This window comes from Molossus molossus, unplaced genomic scaffold, assembly GCF_014108415.1.
Source record: "Molossus molossus isolate mMolMol1 unplaced genomic scaffold, mMolMol1.p scaffold_m16_p_4, whole genome shotgun sequence".
In the NCBI taxonomy this organism is placed as follows: domain Eukaryota; kingdom Metazoa; phylum Chordata; class Mammalia; order Chiroptera; family Molossidae; genus Molossus; species Molossus molossus.
The window spans coordinates 48958117-48972930 of record NW_023425377.1 but is presented as its reverse complement, the minus strand read 5'-3'; the positions used below and the strand labels follow the sequence as shown (position 1 = coordinate 48972930).

The following is a 14814-nucleotide window of genomic DNA, read 5'->3' as shown; positions in this document are numbered from 1 at the left end:
GGAACCCAAAGAGACCCACACCAAGTCACATAGTAATTAAAATACCAAAAATTAAAGACAATGAGAATCCTAAAGGCAGCAAGAGATAAGCAACAGGTTACCTAGAAAGGAACCCTCATAAGGCTATCAACTGACTTCTCAACAGAAACACTACAGACCAGAAGGGAATGGTATAAAGTAATCAAGGTAATGAAAAACAAAGATGTGAACCCAAGACTACTATATCCAGCAAGGCTATCATTCAAAATATAAGGTGAAATAAGGAGCTTCCCAGACAGAAAAAAAAAAGGCTAAGGAAATAGATGAGCATCAAACCGGCATTCCAAGAAATGTTAAAAGAACTGCTGTAACAAGCAAAAGAAATAGGAAAAGAAACAACCATAATAAACAAAAATGGAAATAAGTAAGTGCATATCAATAATAACCTTAAATGTAAATGTATTAAACATTTAGATCAAAAGTCACAGAGTAGTTGAATGGATAAGAAAACATGACCCATATATATGTTGTTTACAATAGACCCACCTCACAACAAAAGACTCATATAGGTTGAAAGTAAAGGGATGGAAAAAATTTTTCCAAGCAAACAAAGAAAAAAAAAGCTGGGGTAACAATACTCATATCTGATAAAATAGACTTCAAATTAAAGGTCATAACTAGAGACAAAGAAAGCTACTACATAATGTTGAAAGGGTCTATCCAACAGGATGATATAACTTTTGTAAACATATATGCACCCAAAATAGGAGCACCAAAATACATTTAGAAACTTCTGGAGGACTTGAAAGGAGAAATCAATAGCAATACAATCATAGCAGGTGACCTCAACATCCCTCTGACATCACTGGATAGATCCTCTAGACAAAAAAATAACAAGGAAGCAGAGACTCCAAATGATGCACTACATCAAATAGATTTAATAGATATCTACAAAGAATTACACCCCCAAACTGGTGGTGTTGAATTCCTGCAAGAAGGGCCATTGCTTCTCCCTGGGGCTCTCCCAAGGGCTCTTGAGTAAGATGGCTACTGTCCTATGAAGGAGTGATTAGCACTAAACTCCCAGTGTCCTGCCTTCCAGCTGTCTCCTGAGCCAGGAGCCCCAGACTCTCTCCACTCAGTTCCAGTCCAGTCTGCCCTCCCTCTGCTAGAGCCCAAGGTGAGTGACTGTAGCTGATTTGGTGCTTTTTAAAACCCCCGCTTTCTCAATGGGACTCGCTCACAACTAAAACAGCCTGCAGCTGCTGTACTTGGGCTCCCAGTCTGCCCTCACATGCTTCCACAGTTCCTACCAGGCTTGATTTGTCATCCTCTTTCTGTCCCTGGTTATACAGGTTCTCTCCACCTGCTTTTCATTTGATTTTTCTCAATGATTTGTTTTTATTTTAGTTGTAATTCCAGTTTGGTTCTGGGAGACATTCTATGTAGCTTCCATTCACTCTGCCACTGTTTTTTCCAGATCCAATTGTACGTTCTGATACTTTTGAATATCAGTTTTCCTTTTTTCTGTCTCCAAAGGCAGGAAAAGATCCAAAGTTTGCAGTTTTTTAAACCCATTATCACTTTGGGCCTGTGATGTGCAACTAACTGTTCCAGTCTTAATGAATCAAGTGTAATCAGTTCTGCAAAAACTCCATTAATTTGGTATTCTACCTGAGTAACCTGGATGTCTGCTGACACTTTCAAGGAACCGTCCCAGGAAAAGGTGTGAGTTGTAATCACAGAAAGCTCTCCAGAGCACCATTCACCATGTGCTTGCCTCTGCCCACAGTCCAGCCCTCAGTCCTCCCTGCGACTGTCTGTCAGTCCCAGGAGTATTGGAGGAAAGTTGAAAGGGGTGTCTATATGGTTAGGAAAGGCTCTCATCAGGGTGAGGGGAAGGACTCAGGAAAAAAGCTGAGGCAGCTGTGGCCACTCCCGCCATTGATGCTTCCAATTCCCCAAGGCCTGAGGTGTCCAAGAGGTCTTGTCCTTGGGATTGCAACATTGGGAGCGCAGCGCTCACCTCTGGCACGAGTGTGAGCTCCCTTCTATAACATTTCAAAGTTGTTGTCTCATCAAACTCAATATCTCTACAGGAAATATATTTATGTTAATATAAAGTGTAAGACTAATTAAATATATTTATTAAAAATGTAAATAGTGTGAAGTAAAAAAGTTCACAGAAATCAGTGTCACATCTGCACTAATAACTAAAAGTATCAGGAACAAACTCTTACTCATCCATATTAATTGTAAAACTTATACAATAATTTTGAAAAGTGTCACCAAGAACTAAAAAAAAAAAAGAAAGGGCTATTATGGCACAATGTAAACTACTAATTTAAAGCTTAGACTAGTCCTTAACCTTTTACTGTCTCTTAAAGGATAGTGAAGAATAAAGGTAAACACAAACTGTAGACATGATCCTGAGCATTCTAAACAACAAATGTGGATATAGTCTTGGGTATAATATCTGGGGGGAAATTCACACATATCCTACATTCCACATTCAAGACTGCAGAGGTGAAAGGAGCCTGGGACTTGAGTTCTTTCCAGCAATTGCTTTCAAAGTATGTCTGCAAAGGTAGCCTCAGCATCACTGGAACCCATAAAAATTCACGTTTGTGGGCCCTGCTGTAGATTTAATTTAGTCTTTGAATATAAAGCCTGGGGATGCATGTTTTTCAAGTCCTCCAGATGTATGTTGAACCCTCTTCTGGACATTGCTTTGACTAGAAAAAAAAAAGTCAAGCTTCTGACAACAAAAAATACATTTCAGTGATGAAACTGACCCTAAAGACAAAGTTCATGGGCATAGCAGAAAAAAAAGGATATCTCTACAAAGATGATTTTGGGCCACCATTGCAATTCTGCCATTCCTTACTGATATAACTCACCTTAAGTCTTAATCCTTCAAATTGCTTCTCATTTGGTAGATTCCAAGTCGTTAAGGAGAATAAGTTTATGGGGACAAAATATTTATATTTCATCAAAATATATGGATGATATCAGCATATATTCCAGTTATGTACATGAGTACAATGAGGAGAGATGAATAAGAAGGGTATTATGCTACTTCAAAACAATGGTGTAGCTATTGGGGATTGTAGTAAGCTAAAGTATATAAGTCTGGAAAAAAATACACCATCAAGGAAAAATAGACTAAGTCAGTTTTTTACTGTTGAAGAGCTTTAATAAGCATGTAAAATTTATTTTTAAAAAAAGTTTGAGAGGGATTCGAGGTGGTGGTGGAGTAGGTGGAAGTTACACTCAACTCCTCTGAGGACCAAATCAGAATTATAACTAAATTATGGAACAATCAACCTGAATAATAAAGACTAGATGAACAGAAGTCTTTTAATTAAGGATATACAGAAAAATCCATGTTGAGAGTGGCAGAAGAGGCAGAGACATGAAATAGGTTAGCCTCTCACCCAAGTGGGGCAGTTGAGAATCAGGAGGGATATATCTCAGCTGTAAATGTTTCACCAAAAAGCAAGGGGTCTCAACCCCACACCAGGTTCCCTAGCCTGCAGTCCCCAGGCTGGGAATCGGAGCCCACATAACATCTGGCTGTGAAAATCAGTGGGGATTCCTTTTGCCAGGGTGAAACAGGAGCCTGTTAGTAAACCAGGCACCCTACTAAAAGGTCAGCACACAAAATCTTGTTCATGGGCACTCACCCTGTGCTCTGGCAGAGGGACAGCAGCTCAGAGTAAACTGGAGACATTCAGGGAGAGATTGGGTTCTGTGGCTTCAGGGAGAGGGCTGGAGAGACAACCACCAATGTCCCTGTGCTGAGGCTGAGTCCTTCTCTCACACTACCCACAGATGCCATCTTTTCTAGGTCAAGCACTTCCCTCTATACAGCATCAGCAAGGAGAGACGCACTAGCACCACTCTCAACTCCCTGAACCCGCCCTGCTAAGCTCCTGCCCTGGGGATGAATCAGCCTGTTGCAACCAACTTGGGCCTGCACTGCAGTCTTTTTTTGAAGACTCTTAGGGAGATATGAGCAGACTTAGGGGGTATCAGAGATGCACAGGGAGATACTGAATGGAGTTGCTTTAGGGCATGGGCCATTTTTTCTGATGTGCTCAACCAGCACCACCGCCCCACATCATCAGCTTGGGGAAATGCACTAGCCCCACATTCTGACTCCCTGTGGCCCAACCTGCCAAGCTTGCACCCTACAGAGGAATCTGCTGACTATAGCCAGCCTGGGCCCTCAGTGTATAAAACCACAAAAGAACAAAGTAGTCAAAGCAATTCTGAGAAAAAATAAAAGCAGAGGCTTGGGAAGTTCTCATGTATTATTTCCTTAAGTAGGCCCTCTCTTTTCTTCTCCTTCTCTTCTTCTTGTGGAATACCCATCATCTTCATGTTGCCTTTTCCAATGAAGTTGAATAATTTTTAGAGTCTTTTTCTCTTTTTTTTTTCTTAGTTTTCTCTCTTCTTCACCTGAGTCATTTTTGGACTTCTATTTCAAACTTCTAATTCTCTCTTCCATATGGTCTGTTCTAATTCTTGATCTCATTTATTGAGTTGTTCAGCTATAGAATTTGTTTGGTTCTTTTTTTAAGAGTTTCAATCTCTTTGGTAAAGTACTCTCTATGTTCATTTATTTTATTTCTGAGATCACTGAATTGTCTTTCTGAGTTTTCTTATATCTCACTGAGTATCTTCTTGACTTCTCTTTTGAATTCTCTCTGATTTAGACAACAATATTTTGTAATTTTGTGTTTGGTTTCTGAAGAATTGTCATTTTCTTTCTATGATACCACTTTACTGTGATTATTCATGGTGATTCATGAGTTGTTTCTATGCTGGCATATTTGAAGTGTTGCACATATTTCTTATATAGGTACTGTTATAATTCTAACAATTCAGCAGATTGGTAATTGAGTCCTTTTTGTCTGTTTTTCAGTAGATAGTGATATAGCACAAATTTGGTTTTTCCTTCTCCTTTTTGCCTTCTCTGCTTGTGCCCCTGGGGTCATTGGTGCTTTGCTATTGCCAGTTACCCTGTGGTGGGAAATATCTCTTTGGTCATGGTAGTCACCTTCAGAGTCATCAGGATGGCTGGTGCTCCCACTGTTTCCAGGTCACCTGGGTTTTGGGGCACCATTACTGTGGTGGGGAAATGGGGTGGGTTGGGGGAGCCTGAATTATGAAAACATTGCCAGTGGTTTTCTATGGCCACTGGTACCGCTGCATATGGGAGGCTTGCAGCACAATTCTGCTGCTGCTATCACACTCTCCATTGGTATGGGTGCTGTATCAGCTGGGGCAGTAAGCTTGAATTTTGCTTGCTGACACAGTTACAGCCATTTTTCCTTTTCCAAGGCCATAATGTGGAGGCCAGAGTTACATACCCTGTCTTCTCTGTTGCTGCTGCTGAGTTTACTAGGGCTGTGGAGTCAGCCTCAATGACTGGAGAAATTGGGTCATGGGCACTGTCTGTCTTTTCCCTCTAGGCATTCCAATACACCTACCTTCAGATGTGCCAATGTGGGGATCTTGGATGCCCTATTGTGTTGAGCAGAGGAAATGTTTTGTATTACAGATGCCTCACTAGTTGTAGATTGAAGGGAACATTTAAATAGATCTCTTTGGCCATAATATTGACATCATGCCTCAAAAATCCTTCAAATTTCTATATACTAATAAGAAACTATCTGAGAAAGAAATAAAGAAAAAAATCCCATTCGCTATAGCATCAAAACAATACTAAACTTAGAATAAATTTAACCAAATTGGTGAAAGATTGGTACACTGAAAACTATAAGACATTGATGAAGCAATTGAAAAAGACACAAACAAATGTAAAGATATCCTATGTTTATGGGTCAAAAGAATATTGTTAAAGAGAAGGCTAAGAAACTTTCATAACCTAGAAGAGACTAAGGAGACATGACAAGTAAGTGCAATGTGGTACCCTGGACTGGATCCTGAAGCAGAAAGAGGACAGAAACGGAAAAACTGAAGAAGTCCAAATAAGTCTGGAGTTTGGTCAATAGTAGTGTACTAATGCTAGTATCTATCTTAGTTTTGACAAATGTACCATCTCACTGTAAGATGGTCACATTAGGGTAAGGTGGGTGAAGGGTACATGGGAATTCTATCTTTGCAGATTTTCTGTAAATCTAAAATTAAAAGTGTATTTAAAATTACAATTAAAAATATATTAAAATGTCCATAGTACACAAAACCATCTATAGATTCAATGTATTAACAATGAAAATCCCAATGACATTTTTAAGAGACAAAAAAATATCTTAATATTCTTATGGAACCACAAAAGACCCTGAAAAACCCAAGCAATACTGAGAAAAAGGACAAAGCAGAAGGCATCACTATTCTTTATCTAAAACTATATTATAAACCTATTGTAATAGAAACAGTATGGTACTGGCATAAAAACAGATATATAAACCAATGGAATAGAATTAAGGGCTCAGAAATAAAACCATGCATATATGGTTGGCTAATATCTGACAAAGGAGCCTAAAATAGTCAGTGAGAAATGGTGTTGGGAAATCTGAATATTCATATGCAAAATGATAAAATAGACCCTTATAACATGCACAAAAATAAACTTAATAGGAAATAAATATTTAAAGGTAAGTTGTGAAACTATAAACCTCCTAGGTGGGAACACACCAAAAAGGTCTTTTACGTTGTTTTTGGCAATAATTTTATTTGATATGGCACCAAAAGCTTAAGCAACAAAAGTAAAAATAAATAAGTAGAACTACATTAAACTAAAGTTTCTATAAAGCAAAATAAATGATCAACAAAATGCAAAAGGAATCACTGTAATGTGAGAAAATATTTCTAATTCATATATCTGACAAGGGGTCAAATATCCAAAATATATAAAGAACTCATAAATATCAATAGTAAACACACACACACACACACACACACAAAGAAAAGAAAACCCTAAGAATGCACTAAAATGGGCAAATGACTGAGTTGACATTTTTTCAAACAAGATATAGAAATGTCCAACAGGTACACAAAAAGGCACTCAACATCACTAAGCATCAGTAAAATGCAAATCAAAACTAGTATGAGCTATTATCAAAAAGACATGAGATAACAAGTACTGACAAGGACGTGAGGAAAACTGAGCCCCTGTGGACTTTAGTGAAATGTAAGTTGGTGCAGCCACTGTGGAAAACAGACTGAAGACTTCTAAAAAAAATAAAATAAAAATAGAACTACCATATATTCAGCAGTCCTACTTTTAGATTTTTATTTGAAGGTAATACAATCACTATCTCTAATAGATGTATATTTAAATATATATATACATTTATCCATAAAATAAGGAAACACTGCAATTTTTTACAAAATAGATGGACCTGGAGGGCAGTACACCAAGTGATATAAATCAGACATGGAAAGAAAAATACTGTATGATCGCAATTACATGTGTAGTCTAAGAAAAGCCAAACTCACTGAAACATTAGATGGGTGGTTTCCAAGGGCTAGGAGGTGGGGAAAATGGGGATATGTTGGTCAGTGAAAGCACATTTTAAATTACATGAATATGTTCTGGGGATTAAATATACAACATGGCAACTGTAAATAACTATTCTGTATTGTATATTCAAAAGTTCCTAAGAAAGTATATCTTAAATGTTCTCACTACACAAACACACACACGAAGGCAAGTATGTGAAGTAATGGATACATTAACTAACTTTATATGTACATATGTATATATGTACATCAAATCATCATGTTGTACACTTTAACCTTACATAGTGTTCTATATCAATTATATCTTAGTATGCTAAGAAAATATTAGTGTAAATTTTGCCTCTATTTATCAACACAAATTATGTCTAAATCTAAATGTGCAGTCCTCAATCCATTATATATTTCCCCTTTAAATTCGTTATTGCTAATGTAATTAATAACTTTTAAATCTGTCCTTTGGGTCCTAGATGATAAATGATGCAACAATGTTTTTTAAAAAAATTACCTCTGAGAAAGATAACTTCTGGGAGGTTTTCAAGATGGCAATGGAGTCCGTAGATCTTTTCTGCACCTCCTCCCTGGACCAGACTGAAAATAAAACTAGACTGGGAAAGTCACCTGCAATTACCAACTGAGGCCTAGTTGAAGGGGAGACTTTTAACAAGGAAAGTAAGAACCCACATGGAGACTGGTAGGAAGGGTGCGGCCACAAGATGGACTGGCCCAGCTTCCTTGGGTGGCAGGCCAAGAGTGAAGAGGGATGTCTTGACTGCAGGAAAGTTTTCCTTGAGAGAAACAAGGCCTGGACCCCAGGCTGTGCTTCCCAGTCCAGAGCACCAGAGCCAAGAGCTGCAGTCCACATAACATCCAGCCCTGAAAAGTGGCAGGGCTTCTAGAAGAGTTGAAGCTGGTCAGAGATGAAGCCAGATTTGAAAAACAACAGAGCACAGGATTTTCTTTTCTTTTTTTTAATATGTTTTATTGATTTTTAGAGAGTTAAGGAGAGGGAGAGAGAGAAACATCAATGAGAGAGAAAAACATCAATCAGCTGCTTCTCGTACACCCCCTACTGGGGATATAGCCCACAACCTGGGTATGTGCCCTGATCAGGAATCAAACTGGTGACCTCTTGGTGCATGGGTCAATGCTCAACCAGTGAGCTACACCAGCCAGGCTGAGCACAGGATTTTCATTTGCAGCTACTCACTCGAGGCTTCGGTGCAGGGAGGCTAGTGTGGACTAGAGTTGTCTGAAGAGAGGCTGGAGTAGGAAGCACTGGGGAAAAAGTGGCAGCTGGAAGACCTGCAATCAGTTGCCCGACTGCCCCCCTCCCACCTCCCAAATACTGCAGTGGCCATTTTTCCTGAGAGGCGCAGGCCTCTTGCAGCAGCAAAAACTTGAGGCAAATACCACTCCCTCAGGGATACACCTTGCCCCACCCTCAGAAATCCCATTTGCCTACCCTGCATCTCAACCACTGCTGAAGATACAGTACAGAAGCCAAGCCTATGTGTTTTAAGAGACTCAGGGAGCATCAGTGACTACCTTTGAAACAGATCCATTCCCTACCACTGTTCTGGTGTTTTTCCCTCATGGGAGAGCTGAAACTCCCAGTTTCCAGAAGACCCCAATGGACTGATTACGAGGGCCTCTACCCTGTCGAGGTTGGGGAAATATTCTGGGACCATCTCAGATGAGTGGCTCTGGGATAGGAAAACACACTCAGTATCTTCTCTGAAATCTGAACAGTACCTCCCCCTCATAGGAGAGCCAGAGGTCTCATACTCCCAGTTCTACCAAAAGCCCTCTCAGAAAAAAGCCTTTTTAGTGACTAAATCTGATAGCTGGCCAGCAGGTGGAGTTGGACAGAAGTGGAGCCCAGGGAGTCTTGAGACATTTGCTGACCCATCCCTGGGCCACCTGCTGCTAACAGGCCAGCCCTAGAGTGCGGCTTGGCCCCTTTCACACATGGAGGCAGCAAAAAACTGTGGATTGCTTGAAACTTCTAATGGGTTACCAAGAGTCAAATGTGGACAGCTTCTGTCAGTGGTTGGCACCAAAGTAACTCCCAGGAGGCCCATAAATGACAGACAAAACAGTCAACCTCAGTTAACACAAGAGTAGGATCCAAAAGGAACTCCTAGGAAGCACTAAACTCTCCGAGATAAACTCTCACTATTTTTTTTTCTTTTTTGCATTATTTTGTTTATTTTTATTTTTTTTACTTTTTATGGGTTTGTGATTATTGTTGCCTCTTTTCTTTCATATCTCTTACTTTTCTCCATTATTTTCTTCTCTTTCCTTCTTTCTCTTTTTTTTTCTTATTTTCTGTCTTTCTTCTTTCTCCTTTTTTTCTTTTTTGTAATTTTTTCCTTTATCTTTTTAATGTCATTTTTGTTTTTCTATTCTTTATTCTTATTTTTTCTTCCCATCTTTCCCTTCATATTTGCCCTCCTTCTTTCCCCTTTCTTCTCATATTTTATATTTTCTTTTATTATTCTTGTTCTCTTTTTTCTTCCCTAATTAACTTTTCTTTTATGGTTGTAATTGTTGTTTTTGTATTGGTCTTTGTATGTTTTTGTTAGGTTTCTTGTTTTGTTCTGTCAGCACCTGCACAACAGCTTACATGACATGGTCAGGGTTGAATCTCACAGTCAGTCATCCTGAGGGGAGATCCCACTCACAAATGGGACAACTACAGTCAAGACCCAGTTACAACAGGAAAGCCCAAATAACCCACACAAGGAACAATCTAAAGCTAAGGATATCAAATAAACTACACCACTGGATCCCATTGGACACTTACTACATAAGGCCACACCACGAAGACTAGGAGGCAAAACAGATCTATCTAATACATAGAAAGAAATACAAATGTAAAGCAAAAATGGGGAGACAATGAAATAACCCCCAAATAAAATAAAAGGAGAAGACACCAGAAACAAACCTAAATGAAATGAAGGCAAGCAATTTATCAGATACAAACTTCAAAGTAATACTTACAAGGGGGTTCAAGGAACTCAGTGAGAATTACAAGGACCTTAGTGGGAATTGCAACAAAATTTAAAAAGGTAATAGAAACCAATCATAAATGAAGAATACCATATCTGACATCAAGAATACACTAGAGGAATCCAAAGCAGATAGAATGAAGCAAAGAATAAAATCAGTGATTTGGAAGACAAGGTAAAAAAAAAAAAAAAATTGAGAAGCCAAAAGAAAAATGAATTAAAAATAGGAGGATGGTTTAAGAGAAATTTGGGACAGCCCTGGCCGGTTTGGCTCAGGGGTTAGAGCGTCGGCCTGCGGTCCGGAAAGACCCGGGTTTGGTTCCCGCTAAGGGCACGTACCTCGGTTGCAGTTTGTCCCCGGCCCTGGTTGGTCGTGCGGGTGGCAGCCACTCAATGTGTCCCTTCACGTCGATGTTTCTCTACTCTCTCTCTCTCTCTCCCTCCCACTCTATCTGTACAAAAAATGGAAAAATATCCTCGGGTGAGGATAAAAAAAAAAAAAAAAGAGAAATTTGGGACAATATTAAACCTAACAACATCCACAGCATAAGGGCATTAGAAGAAAAAGTAAGTTAGGAAGGAACAGTGAACCTGTTTTTGTTTTGTTTTGTTTATTAATTTATTTTGTTACAGATGTTTCTCTTTCCCCCCATTGACACCCTCCTCACCATCCCCCCACTCCATCCCTAGCTTTGTTGTCAATGTCCATCAGTTATGTATACATGCATATAAGTTCTGTAGTTTATCCCTTCCCTCCACCCCCCCTTCTGAGGATTGTCAATCTGTACCCTATTTCTATGACTCTGGATCTATTTTGTTGATCAGTTTGTTTATTTCATTATACTCCAGAAATAAGTGAGATCATGTGATATTTGTCTTTTTCTGCTTGGCTTGTTTCACTTACAATAATACTTTCCAGGTCCCTCTGTGTCATCTCAAAGAATAAGAGCTCTTTCTTTCTTACAGCTGCATAGTACTCCATTGTGTATATGTACCATAGCTTTTTTATCCACTTGTCTACTGATGGACACTTGGGTTGTTTCCAGATCTTAGCTATTGTAAATAGTGCTGCTATGAACATGGGGGTACATATAGTCTTTCTGATTGGTGTTTCAGGCTTCTTAGGGTATGAACCTGTTTTTTAAAATAATGACAAAAAACTTCCCTAACATGGTGAAGGAAAAATCGCACAAATTCAGGAAGCACAAAGAGTCCCAAACAAGATGAACCAAAAGAGCCCTGGCCAATTAGGTTCAGGGGTTAGAGCATTGGCCCATGGACCAAAGAGTCACAGGTTTGATTCCCAGTAAAAGGCACAGATTTTATTTGCATGTTCAATACCCAGCCTCAGTTGGGGTCCTGCAGGAGGCAACCAATCAATGTGTCTCTCTCACATCAATGTTTCTCTCTCTCTCTCTCTTTCTCTCTCTCTCTCTCCTCTCTCTCTCCCTCCCCCCTCCCACTTTATCTAAAAAATGAATAAAAAACTATCCTTGGGTGAGGATTAAAAATTAAAAATAAAAGATGAACCAAAGGAGGCCCATTCTAAGATACATCATAATTAAAATAACAAATGTTAATGAAAAAGAAAGGATATTAATGGCAGCAAGAAAAAGACAGAAAATTACCTACAAGGGAATTCCTATAAAATTGTCAGCATATTTCTCAACAGAAACACTACAGGTCAGAAGGGATTAATATGAAGTATTCAAAGTAACATGAAAAGCAACAATCTGAATCCAAGACTACTCTTCCAGGCAAGACTATAATTTAAAGGCAAAATTAAAAGCTTCCCAGACCAAGAAAAAAAGGCTAAAGGGGTACATTACCACCAAAACATCATTGCAAGAAATGTTAAAAGGACTGCTTTAAGAAGAAGAAATCAAAAGAGATAAACATAGGTATGAAGAAAATATGGCGATAAATAAGGACCTATCAATAAAAACCTTAAATGAAAATGGATTAAATGCTTAAATCAAATACATAGGGTAGCTGAATGGATAAGAAAACATGACCCATAATATATACTGTCTACAAGAGACCCACATCAGAAGAAAAGGTTTACACAGACTAAAAGTGAATGGGTGGAAAAAAATATTCCATGAAAATGTAAATGAAGAAAAAGCTGAGGTAGGAATACTCATATCTGACAAAATAGATTTCCAAACAACGGCCGTAACAAGAGACAAAGAAGGACACTACATAATACTAAAATGATCAATCCAACAGAAAGATATAATACTTTAAAAATATAAATGGCGATTTGCTACCTTGCAAAGCTCCCCCTCACTCCAAGCAGCATGTGCTTGTAGTTTCATAGTGCTGCACCGATCCCGGCAGGCCGAGAGACAGCATACACCAGCCGGGCTGTTTCTTTTGGATATATATCCAGGACTGGGATTGATGACTCATATGCTAGTCTTACTTTTAATATTTTGAGGAACCTCCATCATGTTTTCCACAGTGGCTGCACCAATTTACATTCTTTCTTTCTTAATTTTTATGTATTGCTTTGAGAGAGAGAGAGAGAAAGAAACATCAATTTTTTGTTCCACTTATTTATGCATTCATTGGTTGATTCTTGTATGTGGCCTGACTGGGGATGGAACCCACAACTTTGGCATATTGGGATGATGCTCTAACCAAGTAAGGTACTCTGCCAAAGCCCCAATTTACATTCTAACCAACAGTGCACAAGGGTTCCCTTTCCTTCACATCCTGACCAACACTTACTATCTATGGACTTTTTGATAGCAGATCTAACAGGTATGAGATGATGATATCTTATTGTGGTTTGATTTGCATTTCCCTTATGGTGAGTGATGTTGAACACTTTTTCATGTATCTATTGGCCATTTGTATGTCTTCTTTGGAAAAAAATCTGTTCAGGTCCTCTGCCCATTTTTTAATCAGATTGTTTGTTCTTATTTGTTTTTTTGCTTTTGAGTGCTTTTGAGTTATATGGGTTCCTTGTATATATATATATATTTTTTTTTAAATATGTTTTTATTGATTTTTTTTAGAGAGAGAGGAAGGGAGAGAAAGATAGAAACAGAAACATCAATCAACTGCCTTCTGCACACCCCCTACTGGGGATCGAGCCCACAACCCGAGCATGTACCTTAACCGGGAATCAAACCAGAACCTCTCAGTCCATGGGACGATGCTCAATCCACTGAGCTATACTGGCTGGGCTCTTTGTATATTTTTAATATTAACCTCTTATCTGATGTATGATTTGCAGACATTTTCAACATTTTCTCCCATTCTGTGGGTTGTCTCGTTGTGTTGATATTTTCCTTTATTGTATACAAATTTTTTGGTTTGATGTAATCCCACTTGTTTATTTTTGCATGTGCTTTTGGTGTCATATCCAAAAAATTGTTGCCAAGACTGATATTAAGGAGCTTTTCCCCTACTTTTTTCTATGAATTTTGTAATTTCAGGTCTCTCTCTCTTTTTTTTTTTTTAATCCTCACCCAAGGAAAGTATATAAGCTTCAAATTCAGACACAGAAATGAAACCTGAACAACTGCCTACTTGTGTGAATGCCGGCAATCCTGTGTTTTCATGCATGATGGATCCAAAGACACTCTGTACAGCTACCTCGCTATCAGAACCAAAGATGATTATGTATAAAACCAATTCAAGTGCTTATGGTGAATTTTTACCTATGCCACAGTTTTTCCCCTGCATTTATACTCCAAAGGGGCAAGAATTTTCAAGTCATATCAGAGCTACAAGATTTTATCAAAATAACACTCTAAACACTGCACCTGACAGAACCAGAACCCTTGATTTTCCTAATTTTCAGCACACTCTATGAAAATATATTTCTTTGTATATTTAAGAGAAAACATACTCAGAAAAAATGAGTTTTAAGTCTAAGGCTAGAATACCTAATTTGGAATATTAAAAGATTTAATTTTTTTTAAAATACTGTTAAGAAATAAATAATTTAAAGTGATAACTGAGTGACATTGACTTCTGAAATAAAAATGTGCTCAGAATAGCATTACAAAAGGTAGAAGCATTTTTGTACATCCTAGCCTTATTTAGTACATGTATTACTCCCCAAGCTTCAAAAAACTTTCCTGATTTCAGTTGTCTACTGAGTATATTTATCAAGACAAAGGAGCATGGGAGCTCTAAGAAAAAAATTGAATTAAGGAAGACTCTGACCAGTAATTTCCCACTTTTATGTTATTTCAAGTAATAGCTTAAGACCTGGAGAAATGTTAGTTCCCTCTGCTAGGCTCATAGAAGAGAGAACTTTTTTTTTTTTAATTCCTCAACCGAGGATAGTTTTTCCATTATTCATCAGATGGGG

The 14814-nt window shown here is 38.4% G+C and overlaps 1 protein-coding gene across 1 annotated transcript; it reads left to right on the top strand.

The window, feature by feature from the left end:
• The first annotated feature begins 13222 nt into the window (after nt 1–13222).
• Nucleotides 13223–14310, top strand: LOC118643764 (uncharacterized protein C15orf65-like). Its single transcript, XM_036282160.1, has 2 exons — nt 13223–13250; nt 13982–14310. The coding sequence occupies exons 1-2, from the start codon at nt 13223–13225 to the stop codon at nt 14308–14310; spliced, it is 357 nt and encodes a 118-aa protein (XP_036138053.1).
• Nucleotides 14311–14814: the final 504 nt, after the last annotated feature.

Coding starts and splice junctions, on each gene's coding strand:
- LOC118643764 (XM_036282160.1), top strand. CDS start 13,223: ATGGACTTTTTGATAGCAGATCTAACAG. Junction 13,251..13,981: donor TTTGATAGCAGATCTAACAG/GTATGAGATGAT, acceptor AAAGTATATAAG/CTTCAAATTCAGACACAGAA.